Below are 16,417 nucleotides of genomic sequence, written 5' to 3'. Positions count from 1 at the left end.
CTCACTAAAGAAAAGGCAGAGAGAAAATAAGAGATCACTTCCTGTTCTGTGTGAATGTTTTGGTCCTTGGGCAGAACACAGGTAATAAGGCCTGTGTCATGCCCCTGCCTCTGCTACTTAAGAAGCTCATATGATCTGCTTTAGGTTGTAGTTGTTACATAGTGCACACCATGAATAAGAATAGTACCAACCCCAGCAACTGAGAGGATCTTGTTGTGTGCATAATGTAATAGTATTCCATGAGAAGAAACCAAGGATTTGTCATGTTCTGTGGTTGTGTTCTGAGCAATATCAGAAACAGAATATATCTGAGATATAAATGCTGACTAAGGTTATCAATAAAACTCTACTTCGATGCAACTACCAAATTAAAATAAATAAAACGATCCCTTTAGACACGATACTAGAAACTCACCAGCCAGCCCTCTGAGTTCTTTAGTGATTTCTTCTGAATGTTACAAGCAAGATGATGGAATAAGCATAGATCTTAGTGCCTCTCTCCCTCCAGCATTCCTGCTTGAAGGGTTGACAAATGATAGAGGAAAACCTGTTGATGTTCTGAGCTTGAGAAGGTGTCATTGCATGGTCACAGAGTAGTGTGGGCGCTGTGCTGAGGGCTGCACAGATGATAGAGTATTAGGAAGGGACACCGAGCAGCATCTTAAAACTTCCTATGAAAAAGCGGTAACTGACCTACTTGGAACAGCACCAAGGAACATTAGGGTTTGTCCCTGCTATAGTTAGAGCCCCTGCCTATCACACCTTAAAACTTGCATCTTCTTGGACCCAGTAAAAGAAAAAAAGGGAATTCTTTCCAAGTATAGTGACAAAAGTGTCCCTCTGCAGCCTTCTGGCTCTGAGTGTGGCATGTGCTGAACAGCTAGGGAAATAAAACGTAGAGTTTAAGCTTCCAGCTAGGCACCCTTGTGCCAGAGTAAACAAAGGAGGGCTCCATCACGTACTCTAGCAATGAGGTAAGAAGGGCTGTTTCCTCAGAGGGTAGTCTGTTGTTAGTAGCTGGAAGCTGGGGACGGGAAGGTGAAGGAATAGTTGGCAGCTGTATGTGCTTTGTATGCCTTATTTCAGGAATGAGATAGATTTAGCAAAACCTTGCTGTCTCACTGTTGATTTTAAGAATTCATTTACCACTAAATTGCCTTTTCTGTCTCATCAGTAAAGCTACATACCTCAATGACTAAGCTGAGTCTGCAATGATCTATATAGACCTAATCTTAGGGTTTGGGAAACTATGGCCTACACAACCTATCCTGCTAATATATTTTTTATTCTGGAACAGGGCCTACAGAGCAGTTGAAGCATCTCGCTTTGGTATATGGGCTTACTGCAGGTTTTTGAGGACCTATGTTTCCCTGGTAACTGCTTCCCCTGAGAAGATTCCCTTTGTAGGTCCAGAAAAGGAAACTATGAATCTCTGAGTCCATAAAGCTCTCACAGACTCTTTACAGTTTGCCCAGATGTAGGCACTAGAGATAGTAGGGGTATCCTAGGCTGCCAAGTACAGGAAGGGCAGTAGCAGCCTCAGCACCAACTGCGTGGTGTTCAGTTACCACAGCGGAGCAGGCTGCTCCCCCAGGGAAAAGAAAGGGAAGCCACATACACTAAGTGGGGAAGGCTACATTTGTTTCTAGAGGTTTCTTGTTACCTTATTACACAACTCAGATGGTTTGCTTTTTAATGGTCTGCTTGTTGTGTTTCATTTAACCTATAAAAATGCTAACATCCTTTAACTAGATTTTTCTCAGAGTCGTGTGTTTCTTTGTCAGGTCCTGCAGCATATTTGACAATAATCACCCGGACCCCACAGGGCTAACAGCTGCTCTTCAGGCCACAGACTTGGCTGGAGTTCTACACATGCTCTACTGTATCCTCTTCCATGGCACCATCTCAGACCCCAGCTCTACCAGTCCCAAGGAGAGTTACACCCAGAACACCATCCAAGTAGCCATTCAGAGTCTGCGTTTCTTCAACAGTTTTGCAGTTCTTGATTTACCCGCTTTTCAGGTACTAAACCTTGATTCAGGTTGTGTTAACCAACAAAAAAGTTGCTATGTGTGTGTCCTTGCATGTGCATGTGGAGGCTAGAGGTGGGAGCTGGGTATTCTCCTCTCTCACTGGCTGTATTGTTTATTTATTTATTCATTTTAGAAAGGGTCTCACTATGTAGTCCTGGCTGGGACTCCTACATAGAACAGTTGACCTCGAATTTACAGAATCTACCTGCCTTCAGAGGGATTAAAGATGTGTGCCATCATGCCTGGCTCTACCTTTTTTATTTTTTATTTATTTTTTTTATTTTTTTTATTTATTTATTTTTGGTTTTTCGAGACAGGGTTTCTCTGTGGCTTTGGAGCCTGTCCTGGAACTAGCTCTGTAGACCAGGCTGGTCTCGAACTCACAGAGATCCGCCTGCCTCTGCCTCCCGAGTGCTGGGATTAAAGGCGTGTGCCACCATCGCCCGGCTTCTACCTTTTTTAGAGACAGGGTCTCTCACTGAACTTGGAGCTCACCATTTATGATAGACTTGCTGGCCAGCAAACCCCCAGGATCTTCCTGTCTCCCTGTACCTAGTACTAGAGTATAGACACTCGTTGGCATGCCAGGATTTTTACACGGGCGCTGGAAGTCTGAGCTTAGACTCTCATACCTGCACAACATACATTCTACCCACTGAGCCATCTCCCTAGCCCCCCAAAGTTATTTTTTTTAGAAACCATTTTTAAGGTTTATTTATTTTCATTTATATGTTTTCCTTGTGTGTGTGTCTATGTACCACATGTATGCCTAGTACCAGCAGAAGCCAGAAGAGGGCATCAGATCCCCTCTGGAACTAGAGTTATAGACAGTTCCTAGCCATCATGTGAGTGCTAGGAATTGAACCTGGGTTCTCTAGAAAAACAACTAGTGTTCCCAACTGCTGAGCCATCTTTCCAGTCTCCAAAAAGTTAATCTTTTAATGTATATATAATGGGAGGTTCTTCTCTGGGTTCTGAGATCCCAGATTACAGTAAATAGAATTATAAAGCATATGTACCCTTCATTAAGCTACTGATTTTGGTACCATGCTAAATGTTCCACATGTGCTTCCTCATTTATCCTCATAGATACTATGTAAAATGTTATTGTACCCATTTTACAGACGGAGAAACTGATAAATAATTTACCTAAATTCTATTTAGCTGAAGTAAGATTAGTTACCATGACTCTCCACTCTTTAAATGTAGCCTATGCCATGCTGCCATAACTTACAAAACTTCCATCCTGAATTCTTTAGATAAAGGTATTATCATCCTGTCAACTTTTAAACGTTAAAAAAACTAATGGCTTCTTATAGAATAAAATCAAAATTGATTATTTTGATTGATATAACTCTGGATGATTTAACTGATTTGTGTCCAAAGTAAAGGTCATTTATACATAACTGTACAAAGTGCTATAAATTTTTATAGCTAAAAAAGAAAAATGGCTTTTGCTATAATACCATGCTGTCAGCTTAAAAACAGACTTTTTTCAAGTAGGAAATTTAATTTTCAAAAACACTGAACCTGTGTAACAGAGCAAGCCCCAAGGAATAGACTTTCCCTGTCCGTTTATTAACTGCCAAGTGATTTCATTAAAAAAGGAACAAACTTGGCAGGTGATGAACCCATAATCTAGATGAATTACTTGTTGAGAGGGGAAAGGGCTATAGAGATGCACACTGACGGCAGTGTGTTCTGCTACCCTGAGCTGGAAGAAACACTTCTGCTTTGTAACTGGTGGCATGTGTTCCGTTCATTCATGTCCTCTAGGATTCTGTTAAGAAAAGTTAGTGCGTTGTATCGTTGGAGCCTGTACTTTATAGTACTTTATCCATCACAAGCATAGAAGACCCTCCTCTAGGATCAATGTGTGCTGCTTCCGAAGCAGCTGAAGTAGCCTCTGCTGCTAACTGCAGTCTTCAGGGATGTAGTAGTTTACAGCACGCCCACGAGAGTCTGCTCCAGACAGTGTCAGGGATTGCTGCTTCTGGTTGATCAGAGGACTTCAGAATATAGAATCCAGTAGTAGTCCCATCAGTTAGATCCAAATAAAATGATCTCCTTGTTACCATAGATTATGGAAAAAGTGTACACCTAATTCAGTTGTTTTTATGAATTTAGAAAAAAACACTTGAACTTAATGGAGTAAACAATAGCAGTGTGATCAGTTTTATTATGCTCTCAGACTCTGTGAGTATATAATTCATATAAAGAATTCTGTAGCTCACGAGGGTGACTTGACTCTACTCCATGATGACAAGGCTTCAACCAAGAGAATCACTATGCTACAGGAGGAAAAGGGAGGAAGGGAGCCAGACAGCGGTGGCACAGGCCTTTAATCCCAGCACTCATGAGGCAGAGGCAGGTGGATCTCTGTGAGTTCGAGGCCAACCTGGTCTACAGAGTGAATTCTAAGACAGGATTCAAAGCTACAGAGAAACCCTATCTCAGGAAGGGAAAAAGAAAAAAGGAGAATGAAAGGAAGGGTAAGCATGTCTCATGGAGCTAGGAACTGAAATTATCTAGAGAATCCTTTGCTCATGGTTGGTGTTTGGGATACCGCAAAGGCTTGAGTACTAGCCAGCTGATAGTCCTATACACAGCTTATCTATATGATAGAGACTGCTCAAAAGATTATGATAGCAGAATCCTGAGGGGAATGACCTATGAAGAAGTTTCTGGAAAGTAAGTGTTCCAAGAGAACCAAACAGCATGACTTTTCATGACCTATTTTGAGAGGTCATATAGCTATATATCAAGCGCACTATGCTTAGTCCTTAGAAACTGGGCAAGAGGACCCCTACAATTTGAGGACAACCCTACTGCATTACTAGGCCCTCTCTCAAAAACAGTGTTAAGGGGACGGAAAGATGCGCAGCAGTTCAGATCCCTGGCTGCTCCTGCAGAGGACTCTGGCTCAGCCCTCAGCACCCACTTGAAACTGAAAAACATCTGCAAGGTCAGTTTCAGGTGATCACATGATCTCTTCTGGCTTCTGCAGGCACCAAGCATGTGTGTGGTATACATATATACATTGCAAGCACTCATGCATACACATAAATAATATATATTTTAAAGATAATAACAATGTTCTGTGCTTATAGAATGGGGGGAGGGAGAGGGAGGGAGGGAGGGAGGGAGGGAGGGAGAGAGGGAGAAAGGAAGGAAGGAAGGAAGGATAAGAAGAGGAGGAAGAAGACATGAATTCAAGACATTAGCAACATAGTGAGCAAAAGGCCAGCCCAGGCTACATGAGACCTTGTCTTAGAAAAACAACAACAATAACAACATTTCTCTATATAAAATGTGTGTGTGTGTAGTGTGTACTTCTGGTTGGATCACTCATAAACCTCCTAGACTGAAAGAGAGACATAAGTCTCACCTTTAGTAAGAGAATGGTGAAATATTTGAGGGCATTTATGAACCGCACCACTGTTTAGCAAGCTAGATGACTCATCTGTCCGCACAGACACCACTGATGGTCACATCACACCTCCAGCTATCACAAGAATTTAGAGTGCCAACGACTCTCAATGCTCATCAAGCTCCTGCGCCCGGAGTCAGACTGACCCTACTAAGCAGTCCCACCACCATAGATTGTATGGCCTTGGACAAGCCATCTGAGTATTTAAGATTCAGTACCCTCGTCTAAAGCAAATTAGAAACATCCACCTTACAAAAACAGAAGATTAAACAAGATTGTACAATGCTATTGTGCTAGCCGGCAAGTGCTAGGCCCAGACACATGAATTGACACCCTCTGGTCTCTGAGTCTGGGTCTTCCCTGGGCAGTCCACTTGCTGGGCATTTCTGTGGATTCTGTTACCAAGCTCCTTACTGTGTGGCTTATAAAGATAAAGCGTTTACTCAGCCTCCTGGGAGACATTGGATCAGAAAGTGCCGAATGTAGCATTCATGCTTCTCTACATTGCTTCAGAGCCATGCATCTGTGTGCTTATTGTGTGTCATAACAACAAAAGGGTTGTCCATTAGAACATTTTCATCATATACCAATAAGGCTGTTAAAATACTTCCTCCCTCAGCAAAGAGCAGGAGTCTGCTCTGAAATCATACTGGCACAGATGGCCTAGAGGGCAGTGATACTGTACATTGCATTTGCAGTGACAGTTTTAACAATTGAAGGTGGTCTCAAGAAACAAATCAATGTACTGACTTGGCAATTAATTCTGGCTAGAAAGGAAATATAGTTTCCCTGAAAAATTGGTTTGATTTTTATATTCAAACATACATGCCCTTTGACCTGCTCTTATCAGGGAAGGTTAAACAGAGGGCACTAGGTCACAGCATGCTGGACGCGACTAATTAAATAAGGGCTGAACTGAGAAAGTGTCGGGACTTGATTTAAAGGAGCAAAGCCCTCCTCGAGTGTCTTTGGGACTTGAAGACTATTTGGGGTGGGGGTTGTCTTGGGGCAGTATGACTGTGACAGAAGGCACTCTTGCAGCCTGCAGTCATTGTGTCACAGCAGTGCACCTGAAGGGCTGTGTGTCACCCCATTTAGACAGTGGGTTTGCTGAAATTTCCAACCCACAGCCATCAAACCCAACAAGCCCTCAGATAAAGAGGCTTTCCCAGAGGCCAGCAGCAGTGCTCCGCTCCAGTGTGGGCTGCAGTGCGCTCTGCGGGCTTCGCCTCTCCCCTTTGCCCTCCTGTCGCTCTGTCTGCTTGACATGTTTATTAAATAGAAGCTTCAGGCTACACAGGCAGACTCAGACTCTCCTCCCCAGTCACCCACCACTGACAGCCCATAGGCTGTCTGGAGAAAAGATCCCAGAAGCCTCATAGCTGAAGAGCTCCTAAGTTTGGGGGGAAGATTTTTTGTTTTGGTTTGGTTTTTCACATTCTTTTAGTAGCCTTTGTTTTAGAGCACTATTTATTTGAATAACAATTCTTATTTAGATTTATTTTCTATTTGAACATAAGTAAATAACTACAAATAGGTATTTATCTCTATATACAAATGTAGCCCAGTGGTCAGTGTCTTCTTAACATGTGCGAGGCCCTGGGTACAATCCCCAGAGCCTACAAAAACACTAAATGTCTTCACTATGTACAAGAATATACTTCTTCCCTTCTGAAAAAGTGTTAGAAATTAGCTTACAGGGTACATTCACAGATAAATTTTAGTATTTATACACTTCTGCATATTTTCTACAATAAGAATTCTTGACAAATGAGAAAATGTAAGTTATTAAGCATGTACTAAGTAACTGTTTTAGGTAGACAGTGTCTTGATCCTATTTTCTGTCCTTCAGGTTAAACATTACATTTATTTTGACCATTTACTAAATTAAGAACACCTGAGCACCCATAGTACTGTAGAAATATATCAGGTTCATGATATTTTTGTCTTATATTGCTTCATTTGGGCATTTTATCTTATTGGTCTTTTACTTGTATATTTTGGATTCCTTTGGGGGGTGCTGTATGTGTTTCTCATTTGTTTTTGGTTTTGTTTAAAAAAAAAACAAAGTGTAGAGGTGGGTCTGAAGATTCTGCGAGACAAAAAGGGAAAAACATTATAGTGTATGAAAAATTCCAATTAAAAAATAATACAGAAACTTAAAAAATAAAATAAAAAGATAAAGTTCCAGGTTCAAGCAAACTTCCTTACATTTGACACCTAGGCTATTTGAAAGTTCAGAACATCTATAACTTGTACCATTAGTCCCTTTCTCCACTTTTCTAGGAACAGGAACTCTGTTGTTAAATACATGCTATAAATGTTTAAAACAAGACGAGAACGAGATGTCACGCTCCTCTAGCTGCATGGCAGAGAGTGTGCAGAGCCTTGTCTTGCTATATGATGTGCAGCCGTGGCTCTTCCTGGCCTGGGAGTTCTAATTGTTCCTTGTCTGTCAGTCTATTGTAGGGGCAGAGGGCTTGTCCCTTGCATTCCGTCACATGGCTAGCTCCTTGCTGGGCCACTGCAACCAAGTCTCCTGTGAAAGCCTCCTTCATGAGGTCATCGTCTGTGTGGGCTACTTCACTGTCAACCACCCAGATAACCAGGTAAGAGGCTCTGGAAGTTACCTTTGATTACTCCCAGCAATGAGGGTGTGAGGTATTGGAGTGATAAAAGGCAGGCTGGCCTGCTGGAACCCATCTGTCCTGTGTGAAGGCCCTTAACCAGGCTCCCAGCATATGTTGATGGCATTATCTCTCTGAAGATATTTGATCTGCACCAGATAGCCCAAGGGCCTCCTCTTAGAGCTATAAAGGTAAAATCTTTTCTACAGAAGCTTCCATTCCCTCCTATACAGTCAGCTTCCACTCCCACACTGCATGAACTCTGATGCCCTCACTGTGAGAAGGAAGAGTCTGCATCTCTTGGCTCAGGTCACTTAGTAAAACATATAAAGCTGTCCTTGGCCTTCCTCTGCCTGGGTGTTCAGAGGTTTCCAGATGTTTGGGGCAGAACCTTAGAGTGCAAGGTTCTGACTTCTCCTGCTTGACTGACAGGCATGGTTTTGCTCCTGGCTGCTTTATTTGGTTTCTGAGTAAAGGTTCTTCTATGAATGCATTCTCCTGCTTTATAAATGTGGAATTTTGTTTGTTATGAATTGGAAGATGATAATAAATCACCTTCTCCTTCCCACTTTTTTTTTTTTTTTTTTTTTTTTTTTTTTGGTTTTTCGAGACAGGGTTTCTCTGTGGTTTTTTGGAGCCTGTCCTGGAACTAGCTCTTGTAGACCAGGCTGGTCTCGAACTCACAGAGATCTTCCCACTTTATTTTTAAATAAATTATGGCACAGCTAACATATCAAACTATTTCTTAACCACCTAATTTATATAGTTTTTATATAGACAGAAATATGATTGTATAAATTATAACTGAGAAAAAGATCCTAACAGCCCACTAGCTTTTACTCTAAACTTACTGGTTTTTATTTTAATCAAATCTCAAATAAATGTGCCTATTAGATATACCAGCCTAGAGCACAATAGAGGAAGGCGAGAGAAGAGGTAGGTGTGCTGTCAGAGCCACATCCAAGACAAGAAGTCGCGCACTGAGAGCTGCCACTTCATGTCCAGTGAGGGGAAAGGACAGAGAGAACAGGCCAGGCTCAGAAGGCCACAGCCACAGCCTTGTAGGTTCACAGGAGCATTTGGCTCTTAGTAAGCATGGAGACAGAGTGAACCTTTGGTGCATTCTCTGTAAGAATGGCAAGAAATGGACAGTCCATTTTAGAAAAACATTCTTGTGGTTAAAATATTGAAGATCTAGGAATAGTAATATATACAAAATTTAAAAAAAAAATCCTTTGCCGAGAGCCTGTTGCCAGAAGGCAATTATTGTCACATCCCCACATAGAAATACCCAGGAAGCTCGTTCCCTTGCAAACACCCAGGGTTTTATCCTTTCTCAGGGTCTGGCCCATTAGGTTGACAAAACTTTTAAAATCTACTGAGGAAAAGATAAGTGAGGGGACTGTTCTGTGTGGATTTCTCCCCTTTGTGTGTCTCAGTCTACTAAATGATTTTTATATCACTTTAACATTTCGTCTAGTGTTTATGACCACAAAACAGTCCTTATTTGTTATGAAAAAGACAAAGAAAATATAGAGAGTAAAATGGAATCCCTGGTGTTTCTGACTCCAGCATCTGAGATGTCACCAACAGGCTTCATTGCACGTGTGCTCATGTACTGTTTCCTGTATACTTCATATTATACCAGAATATCATTTTTAATGGCTTTACCTTGTGTGACACTCATAGTTTATCTAACAATTTCCTGTTTTACACATAAGTGGTTTGTGCTGTACATCATGACTCTGCTGCACTTGTAAAGAGCTAGTTTGTGAGTGTGCTGTTTGACCATGTGTAAAGAGCTAGTTTGTGAGTGTGCTGTTTGACCGTGTGTAAAGAGCTAGTTTGTGAGTGTGCTGTTTGACCGTGTGTAAAGAGCTAGTTTGTGAGTGTGCTGTTTGACCGTGTGCCATGCCACATCAAAAGTTTCATTCTTTCAGCACCTTTCATTCTGCTGCACTTTGAAACTTTTTGTACAAACCAGCTCCATTATAAGTTTACGGAATGCGGAGTTCTGTGCGTTTCTGAGTTTTCTACAGATGCTACGTCACGCAGTAGTTCTCTCCTTTTAGATAAGCACACACTTTGGTATTTCTGGTCTCACCAGAGAGATCAGATACAGAGGCACATATATTTGAAGAGATAAGGAAAAAGGCAGCTGAAGTGGATAGAGAGAGCAGTAAGGTAGGAGTGGAATAGAAGGGAGACTTAGGAGGGGGAAGATGGTAGAGGAGCAGGAGGCTTCATTGCCCCAGCAGGCTACTTCTTCTAGAAGAAGAAAAAGATGCAGTAAGATTTGGAGGTCACTGTTGAGAGATGAGCTCACTCAGAGGATGAAATTAGAAAAGTGAGAGAAACCAGACCTTGTGCCCTGGCACCTTGTGCTCCGGCACCTTGTGCTCCTGTACCTTGTGCTCCCGTACCTTGTGCTCTGGCACCTTGTGCTCCCGTACCTTGTGCTCCCGAACCTTGTGCTCCTGTACCTTGTGCTCCTTCACCTTGTGCTCCCGTACCTTGTGCTCCCGTACCTTGTGCTCCTTCACCTTGTGTTCCTGTACCTTGTGCTCCTTCACCTTGTGCTCCCGTACCTTGTGCTCTTTCACCTTGTGTTCCTGTACCTTGTGCTCCTTCACCTTGTGCTCCCATACCTTGTGCTCCTTCACCTTGTGCTCCCGTACCTTGTGCTCCCATACCTTGTGCTCCCGTACCTTGTGCTCCTGTACCTTGTGCTCCTTCACCTTGTGCTCCTTCACCTTGTGCTCCTTCACCTTGTGCTCCCGTACCTTGTGCTCCCATACCTTGTGCTCCTTCACCTTGTGCTCCCGTACCTTGTGCTCCTTCACCTTGTGCTCCTTCACCTTGTGCTCTGGCATCTTGACTCCCACGAGGGCAAGGGACTGAACTGATCCTTTGCTTCTGCTCTGGAGGAGAACCAGTGAAGTCAGGTCTGCCTGAGACAGTTGCTGAAATGCAGCAGTTTACGAGGAGAAAACAATGTGTTAAAATATGAAACACTGGAAACTGATAGCAAAGGTAGTAATGGTAAAAAGCAAAGATTTGTAGCAAAGCAGTTTGTAAACATCACCCCTGACCTGTAGACCTTGGTTCTGTTATACCCATGTGTTGTCTGTCACCTCTTCAGCCCTGCAGTGCTGTCATCATCCACAGTTAAGTCCTACTTCAAGTAGGTGGGTAGAGGGTGGGATCTAAGAGGTACATTAAGCCTCCAGAAACAAAGAACAGTGCTAGGAGACTTAAAAATGTTAGGTGTGGCTGGGCATGGTGGCGCACGCCTGTAATCCCAGTACTCAGGAGGCAGAGGCAGGCAGATCTCTGTGAGTTCAAGACCACTCTGGCCTGGTCTATGATGTGAGTTACAGGACTGCCAGGACTGTTACACAGAGAAAACCTGTCTCAAAAAAAAAGGAAGGAAAGGAAGGAGTGAGGGAGGGGGAGGGGGGAGGGAAAAGAAACAGAGAGAGAGAGAGAGAGAGAGAGAGAGAGAGAGAGAGAGAGAGAGAGAGAGAGAGAGAGAAAGAAAGAAAGAAAGAAAGAAAGAAAGAAAGAAAGAAAGAAAGAAAGAAAGAAAGAAAGAAAAGGGAAAGAAGTCAGGCCCATCCACTGGTGGTCAGTGATGTGTGTCTTGAGCAATGCGACATGGCAGTGTACTACAAACTCTCATTCTTCCCTCCAATTGCAAATGCCAATATGGGCTGTCTGGGCATATGTGTGTGACTCATTCCAGGAGACCCATAAGGATCCTAGGAAGATATAAATAAACCCAGACCACAGTTTAGCAAGTAGAGGGTCTGGGTTTTAGCTCAGCTCTGCTTCTACCTATCTTAGATGAATCTTCTATCTTTAGATTTATGGATCTGTAACTGTTGAAAAGTAGAGTGGTTCTGGAGAGCAGTGACATTTACATTTGTGTGTGTGTGTGTGTGCACGTTTGTATTGCCACTGAGCACACACGCATATGTAATGCCGCTGAATTGTAGGACTAAAATGTTCCAACTACTAAATTGTGTGTTATGTCTATTTCACATGGAAAACAAAAAAGAAAAAGAAGAGAATGAGAAAGGTTGTAGTAAGATGTTCTTGCCTGAAAATACCTTGAGCCTATAGCATTAAAAGTCTGAGACTAAGCTGGTCAGTAGTGGTGTATGCCTTTAATCCCAGCACTTATGAAGCAAAGTTCAAGGTCTGGTCTACAGAGTGAGTTCCAGGACAGGTTCCAAAGCTACACAGAGAAACCCTGTCTCAAAAAAAGAAAAAAAAAAAAAGTCTGAGACTAAAACCGTAGACGACCAGCATTCTGGTTTCAGGAGGACTCTCCACCTTTTGTGGTTTTTAGATCCTCCTTACTCTCCTCCAGACCCTGTCACCACCAGACAGCCTAATTAATAAGCTGCCTGTCCCGTTAGTTTTCCCAGTATGGACTGAGGAGAATGAGAACCATTGGCAGACACAGCAGACTTCTCACGGGTAACTTATTAGGGTTTGCTCTGCCATGCCATCACCAGCCACAGTTGTCTTATCTGCTGGGTCCCCCAGCCCAAGTGGGGATCTCTGTCATGCTCTGTGGGCTAATCTGCATAAGGAGGACTGCATAAGGCAGACAGTCACAAACCTGCATCCAGTGAAGTCAGGAAGTTTTCTACAGATAAAAAGGTATTTGCTTTCCTTTAAAATGGAACTTTTTTGGCAGAGGGGGGTTCGAGACAGGGTTTCTCTGTGCAGCTTTGGAGTCTGTCCTGGAACTCACTCTGTAGACCAGGCTAGCCTCAAACTCATAGAGATCCACCTGCCTCTATCCCTTGAGTGCTGGGATTAAAGACGTGCACCACCACCACCTTGCTAAAATGGAACTTTTTGATTGCCTTTCTATCCACCACAAACCCTGCAATTCGCTAAGTGAACATTTGCTCAGGAGGTGTGGTAAGAGCAGTTATAAGCTCCTACCCCCATGTCCTTTTTGTGGAGCTTTTATCCTAAAGGTTATCTGGGTAGGCTCACCTCACAGGCAGCAGCCGCCCAGAGGTACCTGTCCAGCCACCCCTGTTCTCAGCCTTGCACAAGCTTCGCTAAATCAAGGGATTGATTATATGGAGAAAAGATAACCCTCAGCCCAGGTAGGTCTCATGTTAATCTGCAGGCATGTTTTTCAAGAGAGGATTCTTCCTTTCCTACTGGGGAAGCAGCATCTTTATCTAAAAGGTAGGAGTGGGTCCTGAATCTTGCTGCAGCCTAAATCTGTTTAATTAGGTAACTGCTTTGCATAAAAGATTGACTTTTTTTTATTTGCCACCACTTAGTCAATTAACTAGAAGGGCTGAGCCCCATGAATCCGCAGATCAGGAGAGCAAGCCAGATAATAAAAGTAATGCCCTGTGTGTGATTGAACCATCATCTGTTTCCTATAGGTTTGCAGTGTCTAGTTAAAATGATGTTTTAATCAAAAGCTTCCCTGTAATTTACAGCATTTTCATGACTTTCTAAATTCTTTTCCATTTAATTATTATAATGAACATAATTAATATGTGCTGTCAGCTCTTCGCTTTATTTACATTGTATTGGATAATTAAATTTGGTCTGATAATTAAATTAACTCAAATGAAAGATTGTATGACTGCCTGAATATTACTATCCTGGGAATAAGCACCTTTGCATATTCATTTAGATTAGTATCTGCCTTTCTCATTTGGAAAGGCCTGATAGCTTCCAGGTATCCCAGCCACAGTCTTAGGATAATTGAAAGGAAGGATAGCTTTGGCCCACCCACCCACCCAGCCTCTCTGCAGTACCAGGAAGTAGATAGATCAGAGCTTTATACTTTCTCAACTCACGATCCCTTTTTGTCCAAGAAATTGTTTCATGACCCTGAGTGCATAGGTTTATAAAATAGGTATAGAAATACAATATTTACTGATAATAAGTTGTAAGGAAATTTATTTAAAACAATCCTTGGTATACATGTAAGCATACTATTTACTAGAAACTAGAGCAGATGTGCATACTAATTAGATTATTTTTACATATATAATTAAATATTGGCTGAATATTTGATACGGTAGATCATAAAGCATCTTCAGTGGTTTTCAGAGTTGATTGCTATTTATAATCATCAATATTAAGACCATCACACACACACACACACATACACACACATGCACAAACACACATATATAATGCAAAATGGCAAAAGTCCATTTAGCAGAAAGGGTAGCCTTTCACAGGGAAGAGCATACAAACTGTTCAGTACTGAAAGGTCAACCCTGAAAACGTATATACAAGTAACATTACTCATCAGGTTGTATTTAGGAATATATGCATATGCAAATACATATGTGCATGCAATGACAATTAGTGAAAAAAAGAAGCCACGAATTTGAAGGAAAGCAGGAGGGGCTATATAGAAGGCTTTGAAGGGAGGAAAGAGAAGGGAGAAATGTAATTAGATATAATCTCAAAATTAAATTTCTTAAAGTATTTTCAGGGCCCTTGAAATTATTGGAAATTCTGTCCTAACCTGAAGAGAAATTAATTTCATAGTTTTTTTTTATGAAACTCAAGTCAGCAACTCCAACAGCAATTTTTGAAATCAAACATTATAGCACAATACAACTCAAAGATATTCTAATTACTTACATAATAGTAGGAAAATATTAGAAGTCTTTGTTTTCTGTAAGTAAACCATTATGTCTCTGTAAGAGCAGAAAGCATTGGTTGTATTGTAAAAAACACTTTATTTCATATCTAATATAATAGCTTGAATCTGAGCCAAGGTGTTTCAGATATGTTTCTTGTTGCTGGGGGTATAAAGACCTGTGTAGTAAAATGTTCACGTGTTGTATGTTCAGAATCAAGGTGGTCGTGAAAGTGCATGATACATGCTGCCAGAATCATCTTGGAATAATCACGTTTGATTCATGTTAATCTTTAATCACTGCATGTTGAAAACCTTTTCCTGTTGCCACATTTTTCACAGTCACTTTAGTAGTTTATGTGACCTCATAATAAGGTCGCGATCCACAGTTCAGCAAGCTGGGGTATAGATCATGTATTCATCTTCCCTGCACTTGTGTGAAGCACCTGGAGGCTTCTAGGAAGACGAGAACAGGCAGGGGGACCATGCGACTGTCATGTCTGTTTTCCAGATCATTTGATGACCTAAGCTTTTTGTTTGTTCTTGTGTTTGTTTGTTTGTTTGTTTGGTTGGTTGGTTTAGTTTGGTTTGGTTTTTCGAGACAGGGTTTCTCTGTTAGCCCTGGCTATCCTAGAACTCACTCTGTAGACTAGGCTAGCCCCAAACTCAGAGAGATCTGCCAGACTCTGCCTCCCAAGTGCTGGAATTAATGCTGTGTGCCACCACCACCCAGCTTGTTTCTTCGTTTTTGAGACAGAATCTCACTATGTATCTCTGGTTGTCCAGGATGTAGATTAAATCAGGCTGATTTCCAACTCACAGAGATCCTCTTACCTTTGTTTCTTGTATGGTGGGATTTAATGTGTGCATCACCATGCCTGGAGATTTTTTTATGATAATTTCTGAAAGGAATCTGTTGCGCTCGTGTCAGGCATTTTCCTGCACACATAAGGAATGTCTTCATCTTAGTCCATCTGCTGTTAAGGCTGTGGCTGTTGCTTAGCAGGTGCTTTGCCACTTAGCTACAGCCTCAGCCTTTTCTTTGTGGTGTTATATTTATTTTTTAGTGTGTGTGTGTGTATGTAAATCAGAGAACTCTTTGTAGAAGTCAGTTCTCTCTTTTTACCATTCAAGTTCTGAGAACTCAAGCTTGGCAGCAAGCACTTTTAGTAGCTGAGCCATCTCACTGCCCTTTGTGGAATTTTGTTTCATCTTATTTGTATTTTATTTATTTGCAGTGGTAGGACTCAAATCAGAGCCTCATACATGGTAGGCAAGTGCCTTTCTACTGAGCGTATCCCTAGCTTCAGTGTGTTCTGAGAATGCCAGTTAAGGTAGAAAGAGTACTTGCCTAGCAGTTTCCAGAACCACTGTCCAGCCTCTGGAACACTCAGAGCTAGCCTAAGTCCCAGGCAAACATCTTTGTCTTGTTCTTTGTCTTCCTCAAAGGCAGATGATCAATCCTAGGTCACACCTACTTGGTACACTGCACTGGCCTCATCTGGTCCATGGAGGGCGAGAGTGTCCTCCACTCAAACCTTCCTGTTCTCCCGGTGTCAGCACCTCATTCTTCACCTGCCACATGAGCATTCGCCTTTCTGCATGTTCTTCCTTATGATGGCTACAGTTTTTTTCATGAGATGGAAAAACTCAGGAATTTCAGTAATGGAACCATTTTGGA

General features: G+C 42.0%; 1 protein-coding gene across 2 annotated transcripts in view; it reads left to right on the top strand.

Moving 5' to 3' along the window:
* The window catches only part of Scaper (S-phase cyclin A associated protein in the ER), a 372,041-nt gene that overhangs the window by 331,903 nt on the left and 23,721 nt on the right, over positions 1 to 16,417 (top strand). For both annotated transcript variants that reach the window (XM_057767374.1, XM_057767371.1), the window contains exons 28-29: positions 1,785 to 2,022; positions 7,923 to 8,072. In XM_057767374.1, coding sequence (XP_057623357.1) covers positions 1,785 to 2,022; positions 7,923 to 8,072 — 388 coding nt within the window. The remainder of the gene's footprint in view (positions 1 to 1,784; positions 2,023 to 7,922; positions 8,073 to 16,417) is intronic.

This window comes from Chionomys nivalis, chromosome 4, assembly GCF_950005125.1.
Source record: "Chionomys nivalis chromosome 4, mChiNiv1.1, whole genome shotgun sequence".
Taxonomy (NCBI): Eukaryota; Metazoa; Chordata; class Mammalia; order Rodentia; family Cricetidae; genus Chionomys; species Chionomys nivalis.
Note: the sequence above shows the minus strand (reverse complement) of the source record. Positions and strands in the feature narration are given on the sequence as shown.